We start from the raw sequence: 18,597 nt of genomic DNA, 5'->3' as shown, positions 1-18,597 counted from the left end.
AAAACTAAACTGGATTGCCAGCAGGTGGCAGCAAAGATTCAGTCTTCTGCAGCCCACCAGACCCCCCCGCCATTATTTTACAAGCAAAACGAAGCCGCCTGTCACCCACTGCTGTAACCATATCGCAGTCACCTGCTTTTCCCTTTAGACAAACCGTTTCAGCGAAGAGAGCCTCCTAACTGCAGTAAGCTTTCAAGCCAGTTTGTCCCTATGCCTAATACAAGTAGTATCAACATACAGGACATCGTCCTACAAATTCATACCAAAAAGTAGCATATTGTTTTGAAGGCTGCAAGTTCATGAAGTTTTGATCAGAACTGTAATTTCAGGATCATCTCAGGTAGTCAGAGGCTACAGTCCTGTAGTTGCTATCTCTAATTCACACGCTAGCACCCACCATTTTTACATCAGAATCACACCCACAATTTGGGATGAGCCACACACAGTTCAGGGCTCCACAGTATAAAAAGCATGTTAAGGTACTTGAAAGAGCCCAGAGGAGGCTAGTAAAAGGGCTGGGAGACACACCCTATGAGGAGAGGCTGAGGGCCCTGGGGCTGTCTGAGAAGCAACCTCACTGCTCCCTGCAGCTCCCTGAGGGGAGGCAGCCCAGAGGGAGGTGTCGGTCTCTGCTCCCTGGGAGCAGATGGCAGGACACAGAGAAATGGCACAAAGCTGTGCCAGGGGAGGGACAGACCGAGTGTGAGGAAAAATTTCTTTACTGTGCAGGTGGTCAAATACTGGAATATGCTTCCTAGATAGGTACTTCATGCCTTATACCTGGCAGTATTCAAGAGTCAGTCAGAAAGCCCCCTCAGCTTTTGTTTAGCCTTGAAGCGGTCAGGCAGCTGACCTAAATGATCCTTGAAGGTCCCTTCCAGCCAAACTGTTCTTTTCTAAATTGGAAGCAAGCAGCCTGTTCAAAAATCAACACCATCTGCTGCTTCTCCTCCAGGAAGTGTTTCTCATGCAGTGTCAACTCAGAGCTGGACACAGCCAAACTTGTAATGAAAACATTTATAAAACATGCTGTAATCAGCCAGAGAAAACTCAGCCTACAGGTTCTCACACAAAGACCAGAGAAGTCAGGAGAAAACACAGATTTAATAGGCAGACTATTCAGTCTCTAGCCTGCCTTCAAATGGACAGCCAGGTGCACAAAATGCATTTATTTATCACCCAGAAAGATCTCACTGTGTGTTTTGTCATACACATCTGCTCCCTGGGTCTAGTTTTCTGTTGCAATTTAGGCAGTACTGTTTTACTCAGGTGAAGGCCGGCAGGCAGCCCTCCTACAAATACCTTCTCATTTCAACATCTTGAAGTCACCTCAAGTTCTTTCCACCCAGGAAGCCTTTCAGCTCTGCAGCATTTGGTATTTCAGGGTGGCCTAACAAGAGCCTTTCCTCCCGCCTACCACAGCCACCAGCAGTTTCTGCCCTAATGAGAGAGGAGCAGACTGCCTCATGGCAGCACTGAGAGCTCCCCTTAGAAGAAGGGCAATCTTCTGCACCTCCCATGGGTACAGCCTATGGTGGGGAGCAAACTACCACAGCAAATCAGCTCAGTGTCATCATTTCCCTATCTTCTTGTCCATTTACGTGTTACCTCACTCCTTAGAGATTAATGACCATATTTAATCAGATTTAGCTAAATTAAAACACTGGAAACCACCTTCCCCCAACTCCCCCCACCTTTTCCAAGCTCAGCCTCACCCACTCCCAACTCCTCCACACACACAAACCCCCCAGCAAGCAGTGCAGGGGAAAGGGGCCATGGTCAGGGCACCACAACTTCCCTCTGCTGCTCCCACCCCCTCACGCTTTTCACCTGCTTCAGTGTGGGCCCTCTCCAAGGGCTTCAGTCATTCAGAAGAAGCTTGCTCCAGTTTGGGCTTTTCACAGGTCACAGTTCCTATTAGGAGAACATGTTTTTGTGCAGGCTTCCCCACAGGTCACTAGCTTTGGCATTCACAGGGCTGTTCCTCACTCTCTTTTTCCCTTTGCTGTCTTCCTGAAGTGCTTTTTCACACAGACACCACCAGCTTTGCTGATGGGCTCAGCTGTGCCCTGCAGGAGGTTCATTGGAACCAGCTGTGACCAGCACATGGCAACCCTTGGCCACCTCCCACACTCCACAGACCAGTTCTCTACCTCTAGAAAGCAATCAGCCTGTTAAAAAAAATAAAATTTAAAAAGTACTTTCAGAACAGTAATTTTCACCCTGCTCAGCCTACTGCCCCTCTCCCTGACTTCAGCGTAATCCAAAAGAAGTTTTGCCTAGAGCACTGTTGTGATGAATGGGCTAGAAGTGTGTGAGGAGGATGGGATCAGAATAGGAAACTAGCATGAAGGATTGTAAATATGCTCAAGTGACCTTGAAGCTAGGAATGCATGAAGTCTGGGGAGCAGCAATGCAGAAAAAAACATGAGTTATGTCTGCTGTTGTTTGTGCTTGAGCTCTGGGCTTTGGTACAGGAAAAAAAAAAAGAACCACAGTGAGAATCACAGCATGGTGGTAAAAACTGTGCCTGCACAATAAACAGGTTTTGTAAAAACAGGTGAAACCAGGAGGTCAGCAATCTTCTAGGATGGACCTTGTTTAGCAGTTCCTGCATTCTCACTTGTGTGCCTGTGCTCACATACCTCTGCTCAGGTGCTGCTTCAGGGATCCCCCAATTGAAAAGGTAACGAGAATAAATCTACTCTTTGCATTTTAGCTGAGTCTGGTTGTTCCTGTTGCCTGCCTGTGCTGACTCACACAAGCACAAGTTTATCTTTTACTGAGTATCAACAGTCATACCTGGAAGTACTGATGCTGTTTGGTCCTATACTTGTTAGGCAGCTGGACTTAGTTCCTTTTGCATCAGATCTCTATCATTCTGGGATTCATTGTGAACAAACCAAGAGAAGCTCCTCAAGTTCTGCTGCTCAACCTTATAAAGGCAGCACCACCCTAAGTTGAGCATCCCGCCTCTTTCCTTGCTCACACACCTGTGCTGTGACAGCTTCTGATGCAGTTCCATACAGCAGTAGACAACAGAAGCCAAACGCACCTGGCAAAAGTGAGGATGTCATATAATGGAAGTAAAATCCTTATGTTTCAGGTTGAGGTTAACATTCTAAGAACCAACAAGGCCCCTTCCCAGATCTAATCACACATCATTTTTAGCTGTAAGAGAGGAAGTTATTATATACTAGAAACATGAAGCAATCCAGACAAGCCATTAGCTTTCAAACCTCCTTGGATGATCATTATCATCATTAAATCTTACCCATTTAAGAGAAAACTACAGAAATACCTGGAGAACTTCTAAGAATGCTCCACCTCTTGGAAGAATTGGGCCACAGAAACATCACCACCTGGTGGACAAAACTGGCTCCCTGTCTCACACAGCACTATGTTGTAAAGCAGCTGGGGAGAAGGCGGGAGAAGAGCACGACAGGTTATTTGCACATTCTATAAACACTGACCTGGAGAGCTGCTCAGAGGTCCTGCTCCATCAGAAGATCCAAGCTGCAAGGCAGAGAGATGGCAAGCATGCTTACACTGCATGCAAAGCAGGCAACCTCCAGCAGAGCAGGCACAGGGCTTGGCCTCTTATCAGGAAAGTGGGATTCTACAAGAGACAGAACTTCACCACGTGGAACGGACCCAAGCATATTTTAGTCACTTTATTTGCATTTTTATCTATATACATTACACTTTGATTCTCCAGGTACTCAAAGCAGTTACTCTCAAATAGTTTAGTACATCAATCTTATAAAATACAGTTGAACCAAGGTAGATTAGAAATACATACATTATGATACATGAAGTGCTTTGAATAATGGTTAGTCTGGCCTCCTGCTAGTGAGTGATTAATTTGGTTTTGGTCATTCTCACAGAGGACAGCCCACTCCACAGGTAACTCCACCTGAGCCCAGTGGAGCTCCTTAACTAGCAAGAGTCCCTCATGTGTGCTTTTGGGGAACAGAACGCAGCCCTGGGCTACTGCAAGGCAACCTGCTGTCTACACGACTTGAAACAAGTCATTGCTTCTGAATGGGACGAGATTTAGATGTTTGTCACAAGGCCTCAGTTCAAGACAACAGATGAGCCATTGCAACTCCAGAAAAAAAACATAGTCTTACAGTGCATTTACAACTGGATTTTGTTTATGCAAACACACACTACACCTGCGTTACAAGGAAATAAAATGCTCTAATCAAAGGGCTTATTTAATACCCAGGCCACTCCATTAAGACATCCTTAGGCATGCTGCAGGGACACAGGCCTACCAGCCCCACAAGAAGGATCTCTTCTGCATGAACTATTGTTCTCCTTTCAAGAACATCAGCTTTGTAGCAAGTGAAATGCTAGGACAATTCTTAATCTGAAAAGGAAACATCTGGGTGATCTATTCAATTTCTGGGACTTGAACTAGCAATGCTTCCAGTTTTAGGTTACACGGCACCCAAAGATGTCCCAATTCCAGTTAATGCTGCTGTTTCACCCATGACTAGTAGTTTGCTACCTACTCCAGGCTGGTCAGTACTAGTCTATCAGCCACATCCTGACCAAAAGGTAGCTGTTGATTTCAGCCCAAGACTGCAATTCAAACAACTGGGCTCTGCATTCACAGGCTGCAGAACAGCTGGCCAGAGGGGAGTGTTCTCCCACTTTGTCCAGTGCCAAAGGCCTCACGCTATTACACACAGGGGAACATTAACTACAATCAGATGACCAAGTTCGTTTACAGCCAGCTGCTTGGGGCTCTGGAAGACAAGCAGAACAGCCACATACCACTCTGGAGCAAGGGTTACTGTTGACAAGACAGGGCTAGCACAGCCCAGCTCTGCATCAAACTAATGCAGATGCCATGACACTGCCCATATTCATGGTCCGTCATCCACTGCACATACTAACTAAAGTGAAAGATAACCACCCGCTGTTGGGTCACCTCAGATTTTGGGCAAGTCAAGTATTTTCCCTATAAACTTCAGGATAGGAAGGAGAAAATTGACATGTAAACTATAATGGAGAACAGAACAGACTCGGGCTACACGTCACGCTCTTTCTTGCACATCAATGGACCAAGACAGAAGGCAGGAGCCACAGAAATGAGTAGCATTGAGCTGATGGACAGGTTGGTTCCTCATTACACAAATAACCAACCTGGGAGCACATTTCGATACAGGAGATGACATGTCTCAGAGGCAATCAGCTTCACCCGATGCCCTGTGCTGAACTGGAAGGATTCCATACCAGAGGGAGTCAAGCAGAACTGTGTCATCTTTCCACAGCACACATCACTGAGGCCTTCCAAACCGCACCCCCCAGAAACAGAGATTACATTGCACAGAGGAAGCACGAATACTTCTGTTTCTGCTGCTTCAAGGCCAGTACTTTTGCTCATCATTGGAAATGATGGTGGGGAGTAGGGAAGACTTCTTCCAACAAAAATGACTGTTGTCTCCTGGCAGCTCAGACTTGAAATGCACTGGTTGTTTTCAGAGCCAACAATTCAGTTTTCACTGTCCTCTCCTTGCCCAATGCTGCCCAGGTGTCACTCCTGACCAGAGCCACCACCATCTGCTGCAGAAGAAAATACTGAACACAGGAGGAGGAGTGAAAAAAATGCACCCTTCAACCCACAGCTACAGTGAAGATGAAATCACCAAGCAACTGATCAGAATGAGTAAGTGGTCATAAAGAGCTATATTGCCCCAGACTCCATGTCTGAAGTCATCTTGGAGACTGGAAGTCCAAGGACAGTATTCTTGCTTCTCAAACTTGCATTTAAAAAAAAACAAAACAACAAAAACATAACTCTTATTTACTGGCCTATATTATACTGAATCTAAAAAGTAAACTTGTCACCTACAAAACAGGTAAAAATAATAAAAATGGAAAGAGGTGCTTATTTTCATAACGTAGAGATTCTCAGATCTCTGCACATCTTATCCATCATACAAGATACTTGTTAGTTCAGTTTTTTTCAGAAGAATACATTCATCTTAGTGGTGCAAAAAAAAAAAATCAATACTGCTGAAGAAAGTTTTTTTTTTTTCCATTGGAATAGCACGGTGTGATAAGATCTAGATGCTTATTCTCATCAGCATGTCACAAACAAGAACAGCATTCTCCTGGCAAAATTTCACCATGAGGTAAATACATTGCTTCAAAGGCTTTAGGAACTGAAATGGATTTTAAGTGATCTGCCAGGCATAATGGTTTCATTAAGGAGAAAGTTGTCAAACTAAGGCTGTATGCATTTCATCTGGCAAATTGGTGACTTCTATTAAGGGAAGAGTTAACCAGCTTCATAACTATAATTAATTGAGCCTTGTTACATAAAAGGGTATGTTTTAGTTACCCATTTCCAGGGAGTTGGGCAATATTTTGATCAAATTCCTGTTTTGGATTGAAGGGATATGTTTGAGGTTTGCAGCATGCTGATCACTGACAACCCATTTTCATGGGATTCAGCTAAAATGAAGTTACAGAGACAGAGCTGTACTGCACTATTAAAAGATGTAGTGATTTGGAGAGTTACGGCATTTAAGGAGCTGCCTTAAAAAAAAAACAAACCAAAACAAATCCACACACGCATACTTCCCCATCCTCAAGTACTGTTTACAGAACCTAGTAAAAATGGAGGCTACAAAGCGTAAGCAGGACAAGTTATTCTTGGATCCTAAACAGGTCAACTACAGATCACTGAAGAAAAAAAGCAGAACTTAGGAATTAACTTCATTCTTCTCTCACTCACCCTCATGGGGTGGGAGGATATTTCACATTTGCAGTACCACACATCCACTACAGAAATGTAAGCTGTTCATATTCAACACCCCTTAAGGAATGCAAGACTTACAGAGACCATGTACTTCTACACCACCAGAACTGGACAGTAGGTTTCAGTGCTCATACATGGAGATAGCACCACCTTCCATACTGACAGAGGGAATGTCTCAATCAGCGCTCTTCAGTGGTACCTTACAGCTTAGATCCTTAATGAGGCTGGCTCACCCATCAGCCTCCAAGAGAGGATTAAAGTGCAACAAGCAAATTTCACTCCACAACATGATGCACGTGGTCAGTGTAGACACGGAACTGCAATCCTCTTGCTTACTGCTGGGCAGGCCACAGGAAGAGTGGCCTGTAACATCATTGTCCTCTTGTGCTTTCCCAATATGGGCTTTAGTTCAGCAATTCAGGCCCAGCCCTGTCCAATGGTCTGGCACCATCAGGAAATATTTGTCCATAGCTTCACAAAACCTGGTCCGGTACAGTTCTGGAGAGACCACAGTTGGCATCTTACCTAACATGCAAGAGGCAAAAGCAGTTAGAAATAGGCTAAAGAGTACACTGCAGTACAGACAGGTTTCACGTGAAATTACAGCATCAGATGGTACAACAATGAAGGCGTACTGTACATGGAACTAACAAGTACTGTTAGATTTTATTTAGTTTTGAAACATTTGGGAGACAAGAGATCAAGGTCTGCATCCTTAACAGTGAACTCAGATGCACCAAGTTGGAGAAACTATCTAGGCTTTTCACAACCAGCCCCAGTTGGTTTTTCTCTTATTTACATATCTTTACAGGCGTTCCCCACAGAGAAGCAAGTTTCTCCCAGGAAGAATTTAACTCTGTGGACATGCTCTTATCTTCTCCAGATGTCCAAGTGTTTCCCTTCCTTTTTTTCCCCCCACCCCTCTCTAGACCACCTACTAGCATGCAGCCAATACTATGCAATTCTGCACAAGTACTCCTCTCACTTCCACAATGGGAACTTAGCTCCTCAAAATCTGGGTAGCAGTAATCAGTCATTTGATAGGGACTCCTCCACACCAGTAGTCCAGAAGATAACTGATTTTCTGGACTCAAGACTTCTGAAACCAGGCAGCAAGGGCTTTTGCTAGCATGTCTCTACAGTTATGTTTGTGTGAGCACCAGATAACAACAAAACACAAGAGAACAGTCATATATCTCCCATGCCCAGACTTTCAAGTACTTAAAGGATCTCTCTTAAAAGGTAGGATTTTTTCTGAAATTCCTTATTCCTTCCTCTACTCTACACATCTTAATTTGAAGTGTAGCAATTTCACACACTGGAGAAGTTGTAGGTTTACTAGCAGTTATCAGAAGCTTCCAGGTAAGGAATGAACACAATCAAAAGTCTTTCCTTCATTCTAGCCTTACCTTGTCCTCCCAAGATTCCAGTTGACTTCACTACCATTTCAAGTTTTTTGTCCCAGGTAAAAGTGCGAATGTAATCTGTTGCAAGAAAAAACACATCATATCTGCTATAACACAAGCAATGTGTTCTAAAATGTATCTATTCCTACTCCAACTGGGAGAAGAACACAGTAGACTTCCATAGACAGGACTTGGGTGCTCCCCCTGCAAGCATCTTCTCTTTCCAGATTATTCAAGATTTCTTATATTTGGTTGGGGTGAATACGATAGCTCAAGAGTTCAGGAAGCTCACTATCGAATCAAACAAACAAAAAACTGCCCAGGCAGTTAAAAGCTTTAAGTGTTATTGTAGCTGCTTGCAGGTTCAAAGTAAACACTTGCCACTTCATGAAATGAAGGATGGGAAACATCATAAAAAACCCTGAATGGAAAAGGGGGCTGCAAGGAAAAGACTTCCTGCCACCACCCTGAACACCCATGACAGGTGAGCGCAGTATTCCATCAGGGAGAACATGAGCTTTCTTGACTCACATCCCCATGGTGGTGGTGCAGTTCTAAGAGTACTAAAAATGCCTAAACCAAAAGAAAGCAGTGTCACTCGCTGAAAGCAAGCAAAAGCAAAAGGCAACCTACCAATGATCCCAACAACCAGCTCATTGTTTGTATCGTCACGACCCACCAGCAGGGAGTAGTCTATGATGAGGTGGCTGGAAAGGAACTGGGAATCACTGTGTATGGAAGCTCTTAGCACAGCCTTGCAATGGGAACGGATGTACAAAGGGTTGTCCCGGACCATCTTCAGAAGGTTCTCATCCAGCAGGACTACATCACAGCTCTCCTTCCCCGTGTCTGTTTTAACATTTCTATTCCGGAGGGAGCCCTTTAGGTCAAAAACCTGCAAATGGAGAATGGCATTACTATTTTTCTTTTTTCTTCAGTTTTCTGTGAGGTTAAAGACCCCAACATGCCTGAGTGCAGTGCTTGAGCAGGCATCACAGCAAAGCAACTCTTGCCTTCTCAGTAGGGAGAAAGACAGCAAACAAAGTATTTTCATACAACGAAAAAAATAGTTTCCTCAGCAGACAGTAGTATGTAAGCCTACATGAAAGCTCTGCTACTTCAAACCACAGTTTCAGGCAAGTTATTTCACTAATATTTAGCCTAATCTAAACAAAAAAAACTTGTGTCCTTACTTTTGACACGTATGGGCAAACTCAGCTTCCCAGTCAGCTTATTGATTCAAATGCTAACAGCAAAGGCACTGAAGAGGGAGGTGGGTCTTGCATGAAGCACTGTTTAGCAGGCATTTGCAGGGTTAGAGACAGACCACTTCATTTGTTTTGTAAACAAATCTGGTTGTAAAGGACCTCTGGAGATCTCTAGTCCAATGCTTTAAACTTGAAGCATGTCCAGTTAGTAAAATCTTGATTTGAACAACCTGCTCTAATTCCAGGGACAGAGTCCACAATCTTTCTCAGTTCACTTCTTCCCATAGCTATCCACTATTTGATGTCAAGTATGGGGAGGGAAGGAAGAAAGAAGTGATGCTATATAGTACTAGATGCAACATTTGTTTGAACTTCCTTTTCAGTATTGATTCTGTATTTGAAGAGAATTTTCAGTCATTTTAAGGTTTCCATTCTATTGCCTCAAAGGCCACCCTCCCTTTGCTAAAGAGCATGGTTGAACTCAAAACCTTGTGGTTCAGAAAGAGTGGATTTAAAGCATTATTAGTTTTCCCTAACTTCACAGAGAGCTCACTATCACCATTAGTGAGGCTCTCCTTCTAAATAAATTAGTCTGTAATCCTAATGAATTTTATAAATGCTTGACAAGTTTTCCCAAAGAAAGGAGATGCAAGGACACCTTTTGGTTTTTGGCAACCAAGAGAGATGTAAGGACAAAAGACTTAGAACTGAAGCATGCACTACAGCAATCTGAACTAGCCAATACAGTCATCAAGCTACTGAGGATCACATAACAAGGAACAGGCTCCAAGTGTCAACTTTGAGCACATGCAAAGTTATCTAGATACATACCAGTGACCCTGCTCTTGCTCTCAGCCAGGAAAGAGACTACACTGCAGTGGAACAGAACGCTTGGTCACATACAGTCAGCACTTTAACCCTTACCTGAGCCATCTTCCTTCCATAGAAAAGGTTTTCCATGACAAGCAGATCCAGCTTCTTCTCTGTGTTGTTTTGAGAGTTCTTGTACCCAATTCGATACACCCCAAGGATTTTAGCCAGTGCTGTGGGTTTCTGGTGAGAAGATATTGGGTAAGATCTTAGTGTGAAGGAAACCAATCATATATGAGAAGTACCACTATCCTGACTGTGCATTACACCTTAGAAGCTCCAGCAGAATTCCCACTTTTCATCTCAAAAACACATTATTGTAACTCATACCTCCAACTTCCCTTTTTTGCTTAAATGAAAAGAGGTGATAGAAACAGCTACTAGTCAGTAAAATACAGAACACTGCCTAAAATACAGTTCCTCTTTTAAAAAAAGAAAAAGAAAACATACCTTCTGCTGAACTGCATTAGTTATGTAAGTGAAATAGTGTGGAGCAAAGTCAAGGAATGATTGGACCTCCAGACGAGGCATCTGCTTCAAGATGAATCTATCATCTGTTTTAATATCAGACAAAAACAACAGGCTTACATACTGTAAGTGATGTATTTTTTGCAAGATCTTAAAACAGTCATGCAGCTGAAATGGTCAAAAAATTAAAGGACTGCAATTCTCTTAAATAAACTTTGAAATCAACTTCTGTTGCTAAGAATATTTTATTATTTTTTTTTTTTTAAGTGGATATGTTCTGAATTTCAGCCCAGTAGTAAACAAGGGAGAAAAGACTGCCTAGGTTTGATTTGCCTCAGCTGCATGGGCTCTTTACACATAGGATGAAAAACAGGCTATAAAGCAAGTCATGAATGAAGGGTATAAAGTATCAGCCTAGAATCAGCCACTGTTGAAAAAAAAAAAAACACCTACAAATCAATTACAACATGTGGAAATCTAAAAAAAAAGTTTCTTTAAAAACCACAGTTGTCCTTGAATTATACTGATCTTTTTGATTTCTGAAATCTATACAGCTTTTCATTCTGTGTCGTCACTTGACAGTCAGCAACTCTCTGGCTAGACGTGAACAAGGATTATACAACAAAACCATCACTACCCCCAAACACCCTCTAATTATGAAAGAGAAAGAGGCCACTTACCCTCAGTCACATAGAACGCAGCCCCAGACTTGCCACCGCGTGCTTGCCAGGGCATAGAGTGAGAGAGGGAGCGAATGAAGTCTTCTTCACTGCTCCCCAGAATCACTTCACGCATCTTGTGAAACTCGCCAGCATAATAAATCCTGCAGTAGAATTTGGCATTCGCATCTGAAAATTCTGCAAGAAAAGGTCTTCCTCAATAACAGTGCACAATACTCACTGACTACCTAAGATGATACTTAGATTTTACTCATGTCTGGAAAAACATTATTTTGCTTAATATCTGCATCTGACAACTATTGCACCTTGGAAATTTAAACCAACAGGAGTTAAATTAAAAGCCTGCAATAAAATCAAACCCCTTTAGGATAGCTCACAGTATATGTGAAAGCGTCCAGACAACAGCCCAACACGGGGCGGGGTGGGGGGGGAGTGAAACATACCACACAAAACCAAAAGACAACTACAGTTTTATGTGGTATTTCTGTACCATGGATTGACTAAAGTAAAAAAGCAGCATTGCTTTGTTCTTGATTTTTTTTTCATTTATATGGGACAGGAAGGAAAAATAAATCAAACTTGAAGATTTGTTATGTTCACACAAAGAAAGGAGTTTATCAGCTAAGACTTCAAGTTATTATGTACAGCAACTCACGGAGTTCCACATGGGGATTCACCAGCTGCTTCTTCTGTCCGTCTCCTCCATCTACCTCATCTGAAGGCATAAAAATACCACTCAGTCACATTTGTTCATTATTATTACCCAGAAAGCCATGCAAGATATTGCTTGTAAACTCATTACAAGAAAATTATTTTTTCTTCAATAATAGATAATGAGCTGTAGGATCAGACAGCTGTAATCATACATCTGCTAGAAGGTCATTGATATTCATGGAACACAAGTACAAGCTCTCTCAGTTTCTTTGTTTTCTTTATTATCCATGAGCTGAAACAATGGAAGTTAAATCTTAATGTTCCTATAGTTACAGGGGTTTGAAAGCCCTCCACCCTATTTCTCTTCTCATAAAACAAAGCAGTAATATCAAAAGAAACCTGTATTTTACACTCAAATCATTCATTTTCAATGCACACTGGGTTGAAACATGAACTATTGGTAAGTAAACTGCTGAAAGAGTAATGAGCCAGAGTGATGTACCTTGAGGCTCTGCTCCTTGGTTTTCTGCTCCCTCTTTGCCCATCTGTCCAACCTGGTAGTAGGCACTGTCAGCACCACGTAAGGTCTCTTTCTTCTGGGAAGACAGGTCTGGGCTCTTCCCTCCCGTGCCACGAAAGAAAGACAAAACGCCAGATGATTTCTTTGCTACAGTGAAAAGAATAAAGAAGTTGGTATTGGCATTATGAGAGGCAGTTTAATAAAAGCTTGTCTCATAAAAGAATTCTCCATTCATTGTTCTAACTGGAGGGGTGATGTTGTTCAACTAATTTGGTATTCCTCAGGCAACCAATATCAGTGTCAACAGATTTATTGGCTTAAGTAGCACTGGGGAATGCTGGAGTCATTTCACATAGCAGACTTCACAGAAACAGGGAATTAACACTTCAGATGACTGCAACTGCAGGGGTGAAGCATCAACATTTCAAATGTAGAAAATACAATTCAAAACAGGAGTTGTGAAGAGTCAGTCGTAATTTAAGAACATGGAAAGGAAGAACTACAACACAGAAGCCCGCCCCACTAGAAGAATGAATAGCATCTTAAAAACACAGAACAAAGTGAGGATCTTTAACGTAAAAGTATTCCCTCCTCTCGATTTTAAAATAAATTGCCTACTTTTTAAACAAGGCAGAGGTCAGAACAGAGGCATCATGACCCACTGAACAGGCTAGATCCAAGAATAACTTCAGTTACACTGCATAATAACGCATTAAAGCAGATAATAACGTGATCTCATAAAAATCAAGAGAAGGTGATTACAGACTTAAAAATATATAACATTTTCTACATCAAGTCGACTACAAGATGTATTACAACTTCAACATGACAAAGCTCAACAAGCCCATTTGGAACAATTTTAATTTAGTACTCAATTTGTTATAACTTTCACACTATTTTAAACTCAGGTTTATTAGACTTAAATCTGAACTGAGCTTAGTATCATGTATATGATTTTGGGAAAGTTGTCTTACGTTGTTCAGGTTCTGCAGTACGATTTGAAGGACCCGTGGTAGTCTCAGGCAGGCGGACAGGGCTACTGCTCTTTGGTTTGCTGTCTGACATGCTGAAAGGAAAAAAAAGTCATAATAAGACCAACATACGCTGCTACCCAAAATAATACTGCTTTACTCCTGCAGAGCTATGTTTCTTCCAAGCCTAACACTAAGGGAAAGTGATATAGTTTAAAGTGGTAATGATGCAGAAGTCTCTAAAGTTGACTGTCTCTACCTCCCTGCTTCTCAGAACTCCATAGCAACAGTTGCTTCCATCACCATCGGCAAGTTGAGCAGGGCCAGTGCTCCCTACCATGTGTGTATGGCCAAGGGACCAGGTGAGGGCGCCAGCACACCGTCCAGCGTTAAACAGAAATTGAGATACTGCAAGAATGTGTTGGCACACAGATTGTGCCATATTCCATCAGAAAGCAGAAATCCTAACAGGCATATTTTCAGGGTCTTTCCCCATTCTAGTTGTGGTTTCTTTACCACAATCACTTTGCCTTTCCTCTAAATACTGCAGTTCTTGCATTTAACCTGTTCGGCTGTGGTCCTTCTTCAGAACTGCTTTTCACAGTTGCTTTGGACAACTCATCCAGGGCGTTTCTGTATTCTTTGCAACTGAAGGAAAAAGAAAAAGAAAAATTTTCTGATAGATCCCACAATACCTGCCCAAAGATTCAGTTTAGAGACAGGAAACAAATCCACAGTAGGAAACCTCCCCCTTGTTTTTTCCTTACAGCTAGGATTAATTCCCTTATGACAGAAACTGCTCTAGATTTTTCCTGTGGTATGAAGTCCCCCCTTGTTACTCCCTCTTCTGCAATTTAAGAGAATGAGCTACTCTGAAAGTCTTCTGCCTGGTGATAAACAAGCCCCAGACTAGCAGCTTCAGTAAATCTCGTAGAGCCAAGTAGTAGCAAGAGCTGCTATGACTGAAGGTAAACAAGGGAGAGATTGCATTACAAACACCCAATTGGCGTTCCTTAACTCAGTTGCACTTTCTCCAGGCTAGGGAACTGAAAGAAGAAATGCAAATAAAGCTTACTAATACTATCAGCTTTCACAGAACACCACAATTCACTTTTGTGTACTTGAGCTCAACAGGAATGTCTGAAATCCAGTTGCAAGTTGGAAAACCTATATTTAAAAGCTCTCAAAGCAGCTGAGTGAAAAAATTATGTCATGCTTGTTCCCTACCACTAGGATTTAACTTACTCTTGCAGCTTTTCTGTGCAAGGAATATGTACATTTGACAAAGATCAAATCACACCAGTACCTGAGGGCGAAAGCTATGATGGAGCTTGGTTCCTTCTCACAGACTGCAATAGGTACACGTTCATGCTCATACATTAGGTAGTGCTTATCTGGGTCACTAAATGGAAACGAAATAGGGAGAGTGTTAGTAGATCACAGTCTGTGGGGAAAAAAAGTTCAAGGTTTGGTTAATCACAAAATCTCTTCACTGCACTTCAGGCACAAGCTGCAAGTCTCAGCACAGAGCCAAAGTGCCCCAGATCAGCTTCTCCTAATAGACACGTTCAAAGTTATGTGGTTAAATCTAACCAGCAATGTGTTAGAACAATCATCACTTCAAGCAAGCTTCTTACACCAGAGGATCAGCTCCAAGTTAGAGTAAGAGTCTCTCTCTGTTTAGCAGCCACTGTTTAACAACACTAAAACCTGCCAGTTTGCTCTGACTGTCTTGCAGTATAGCCTGCAGAGTGAAGTTAGGAGATAAGCTTGAACTCTTTTGACAAAGAAATTTAGCGCCAAAATCTCCCCAGAGCCTCCTCAATTTCTAAGAGATTTACTTATCTGTAGGGTCATTTAACTTTTAACCTTAATCTCACTAGCCAATGATCTCCACTACTACCTTGGAGAAGAATTCAGAAGTTAGGCTGCCAAACATTAGGTTCAAGTCAAGCAAGAAACACTACAACACACGCAGACAGAGTAGCTGAAAAACTTCCCAGCCTGCTCATTTTCACGTGAAAGAAGGACTTGAGGGCACATGCAGTAGCCATTGAACCTGACCTACACCCAGACAATGCCTTTTTGAGTCCAAGCCTTGGAAGAGGTCTAGAAGCAAAAACAAGAAGCAGGCAGGTAGCTTTAGTAAGTCTTTACTGAGGAAGGACACTTCAGCTCTCTCCCTGCAGCTAGGAAGATAGAATGTACCTCTTTCCCCCTCCCTTTCACTTCTCTCAAGAGTTCTGAGTAGACATGCATACTAGGAGGAAGGGAAACTGATAATGCATATGCACAAGGATGACATAGAAATATCTGTGACATGAACAGGAAAAGGGGGTAACCTACAAACCCCTAGAATGGAAAGAAGATTCCTTGCGTTGAGCAAGATCTTTAGTCTATTTGGATGCAAACCCAGTTGATGACTTAAATTATCTGTGAAGCAAAGGAAGCATGCATAGCTGTTTACAACCTAACCAGGCTGCTAATTTTGCACAATGTGTATTTAGCAGTACTTACAAGGGAAATGGAATGGGGTTATAATTGTTCCCAGGCAACAAGTTAGCCAAAATAGCTTTCATAGTAGATTTCTCCTTCACTTGGCTGTCTGTAGATCCCAATGAGTGTCCATCAAACACATCTGAAACACAGATACATTACCACGTTTGCCATTTTCTGCATAGATCTTATACACTTGCCAGAGGAAATGAAGAGAAGGAATACAATACCACAATGGAACTATACCTTCTGAGCTACTAGTTGTATCCTGTTCAGACAGTGTACCAGCACCAGTCAGTTGCTCCGATACAACCTCTGGAGGGGTGGGCAACTGAAGATGGGTGGAGCCTGTGGAACTCTGACTTGATAAAGTAGTCAGGAAACGATCCTCTGAAAGCACCAAGACAGTCAAGTCAAGTACAGAGGAAAACATTAAGCATTTTACATTGCTGTCTGAAGTGATATTGCTTGCCTCCAGGCCAAGCTATCACCACCGTCTACTTTCAAGAAGTTTCTTTAAAAAGCAGGTAGCATCTCTCAGAGCAAAGGAACTAGCAGCCAGTCAATGTACTGTATATAAGCTCCAGCAGATGTACACACACCCAGTACCTTTAGTTACCACAGACTACACATGCCTCACAGGTAAGAGGTCTCAGCACCCACAACCACTTCACAGAAGATGCAAGAGGCATTTCCCAAATTCCATGCGGTTCTTCAGAAAGCTTCTGAAAGTTTTTGAACAATACTCAAAGGGAAGCCTTCGATAGCCTACTTAGCATCAATAGTAACTCAACCTCACATTAGAAGCTTAGCATAGTAAGCTTATAGTTGGCTTATCTCCACCTTGTACAATGGATATTCACCATCAAATCTGATAGTTTAGTCGTACAAAACCTCTCACATTATGTCAGAGAAAGGGTTACAGCAAGCTTCTTTTCATAGCCTAAGAAAAAATAAATAAATAACAGACCTTTCTCTCCATTTTGCAGTGCTGGAGAAGCATTGCGTGGGGAAGCATCCATGCTACTGATCTAGGAAGAATATCAGGTGATCAATGTTGATGCCAGGCTCTTTACAGACGTATCCCTTCCTCTCTGTGGAACACCTGCAAAAGCAGATGTACCACAGCAGAGAACTCCCACCCACTGTTCTCAGCTTCAGCACCATCACTATCTCTGTCAGCACATGAATGAGACAAGGCAAGAGCAACCCAGCTTCACAAGACTGCTCATGACTGCTGTCATTTCTGTATGCTGCTTTAAAGAGAATGCTCTTCCTCTATATAAGCTTTCTTGCTGCTAGATCAAGGCTAAGTGTGTTTTAGCATTAACAAATTTGTGAAGTGGAAACAACACATATGCATGCAGCTGAGCAAATCCAGGGTCTCACTGGATTTCTTTGCGTATCTTGCTAGCATTCATTAGAACTATTCAAAGTTCAGCCTCTGTATGATGACTACTGTACGATGATTACATTGTACTGCCTTGCAGTCTGGATATTTTCTCAGAGTACCAGCTCCCCCAGGGTGGTTGTTCAGCACACTACCAGCTGTACCCGTACAGAGGGTTCTTGAGGGGCAACAGTACAAGATCATTTACACATCCTCCCATTTACACAACCTACAGGATTATTAGTTCTTCCTGCATTCTTTGCTCTGCCTCTCCTTATTCTTTTTTTTTTTATTTATTTTATTTTTCACAAGGGTAAGCTTCATAGGTAATAGCCATTGTGTCATTTTCTCACTCTACTTTCATCCAAACCTAGAGCCTAACAAGCTTACTTCCTTCCTATCTAGATGTACCCTTGGCAATGAGTGCAGCTCTCTGCTGTCAGTATTTATATTAACAGTCCAGAAGTCTTCTCTTTCTGTATAATAAAGCTCTTGGTTCACGTCTGTAGAGAGAGATGCATACGCTAACAAGCAATTCAAATGTTTGCAAATCAAAGTTATATGATGAAGTAAGACAAATTAACTAATTGTTGAAGTGAACTAAAATTCAACTTCATACTACAGCAAATAGTCTGTATACGTCCAGACTGCTGCTAGTACCTTGCTTTCTTCGCCTTGCCTCAGTCTTCCAGGACTGGGTGGTACTGAAGGGCGCTTTCTCCCTTTCTCTTGTTGGAAGAGATCCTGCAATCTTCAAAAACAAAACACAATCAAAACATAGATTACACATATTAGCTGTAAAAGGCACAAATTGTGATGTTTCTCCAAACTAGAAAACAGCCAAGCATGCCTTCACAAGTCTTCAATGCAAACTGAAATGGCTGCTAATATGTGCTAAAGATATACTTCAAACAGCCCAAGACAGAACATTTTCCTCATGCCTTAATGAACACTATAGCAACAGAAGATCTTCCAAACACTACACCCTACTTACATTGCAGTAGGGGAGAGGACAGCCTTCACAGTAACAAAGTTGTCAAACATTTAATTTGGCTTCTATCCATCTCTGAGATCGTTTCACCCAATCACTTTCACATGCTCCCCTCTTCCACCTCTATTCAAACAGAACTTTCTCTTCTCAGGTGTAAGTTGTGCT

General features: G+C 42.3%; 1 protein-coding gene across 5 annotated transcripts in view; it reads right to left on the bottom strand.

The window, feature by feature from the left end:
- Positions 1-3,644: 3,644 nt before the first annotated feature.
- PIKFYVE (phosphoinositide kinase, FYVE-type zinc finger containing) overlaps positions 3,645-18,597 on the bottom strand; it is a 61,533-nt gene continuing 46,580 nt past the window's right edge. For 3 of the 5 annotated variants that reach the window (XM_084289432.1, XM_084289434.1, XM_084289435.1), the window contains 16 exons: positions 18,102-18,192; positions 17,022-17,082; positions 16,298-16,441; positions 16,073-16,193; positions 15,620-15,664; positions 14,862-14,957; positions 14,120-14,203; positions 13,559-13,650; positions 12,567-12,731; positions 12,066-12,125; positions 11,411-11,587; positions 10,713-10,816; positions 10,317-10,445; positions 8,818-9,079; positions 8,188-8,262; positions 3,645-7,303 (listed from right to left, as the gene is read on the bottom strand). In XM_084289432.1, coding sequence (XP_084145558.1) covers positions 7,188-7,303; positions 8,188-8,262; positions 8,818-9,079; positions 10,317-10,445; positions 10,713-10,816; positions 11,411-11,587; positions 12,066-12,125; positions 12,567-12,731; positions 13,559-13,650; positions 14,120-14,203; positions 14,862-14,957; positions 15,620-15,664; positions 16,073-16,193; positions 16,298-16,441; positions 17,022-17,082; positions 18,102-18,192 — 1,822 coding nt within the window. In that variant the 3' untranslated portion in view covers positions 3,645-7,187. The remainder of the gene's footprint in view (positions 7,304-8,187; positions 8,263-8,817; positions 9,080-10,316; positions 10,446-10,712; positions 10,817-11,410; positions 11,588-12,065; positions 12,126-12,566; positions 12,732-13,558; positions 13,651-14,119; positions 14,204-14,861; positions 14,958-15,619; positions 15,665-16,072; positions 16,194-16,297; positions 16,442-17,021; positions 17,083-18,101; positions 18,193-18,597) is intronic. The other 2 variants (XR_014618576.1, XM_084289433.1) reach the window with 2 other exon arrangements.

Source organism: Netta rufina (assembly GCF_964035555.1).
Source record: "Netta rufina genome assembly, chromosome: 6".
Lineage (NCBI taxonomy): Eukaryota > Metazoa > Chordata > Aves > Anseriformes > Anatidae > Netta > Netta rufina.
Note: the sequence above shows the minus strand (reverse complement) of the source record. Positions and strands in the feature narration are given on the sequence as shown.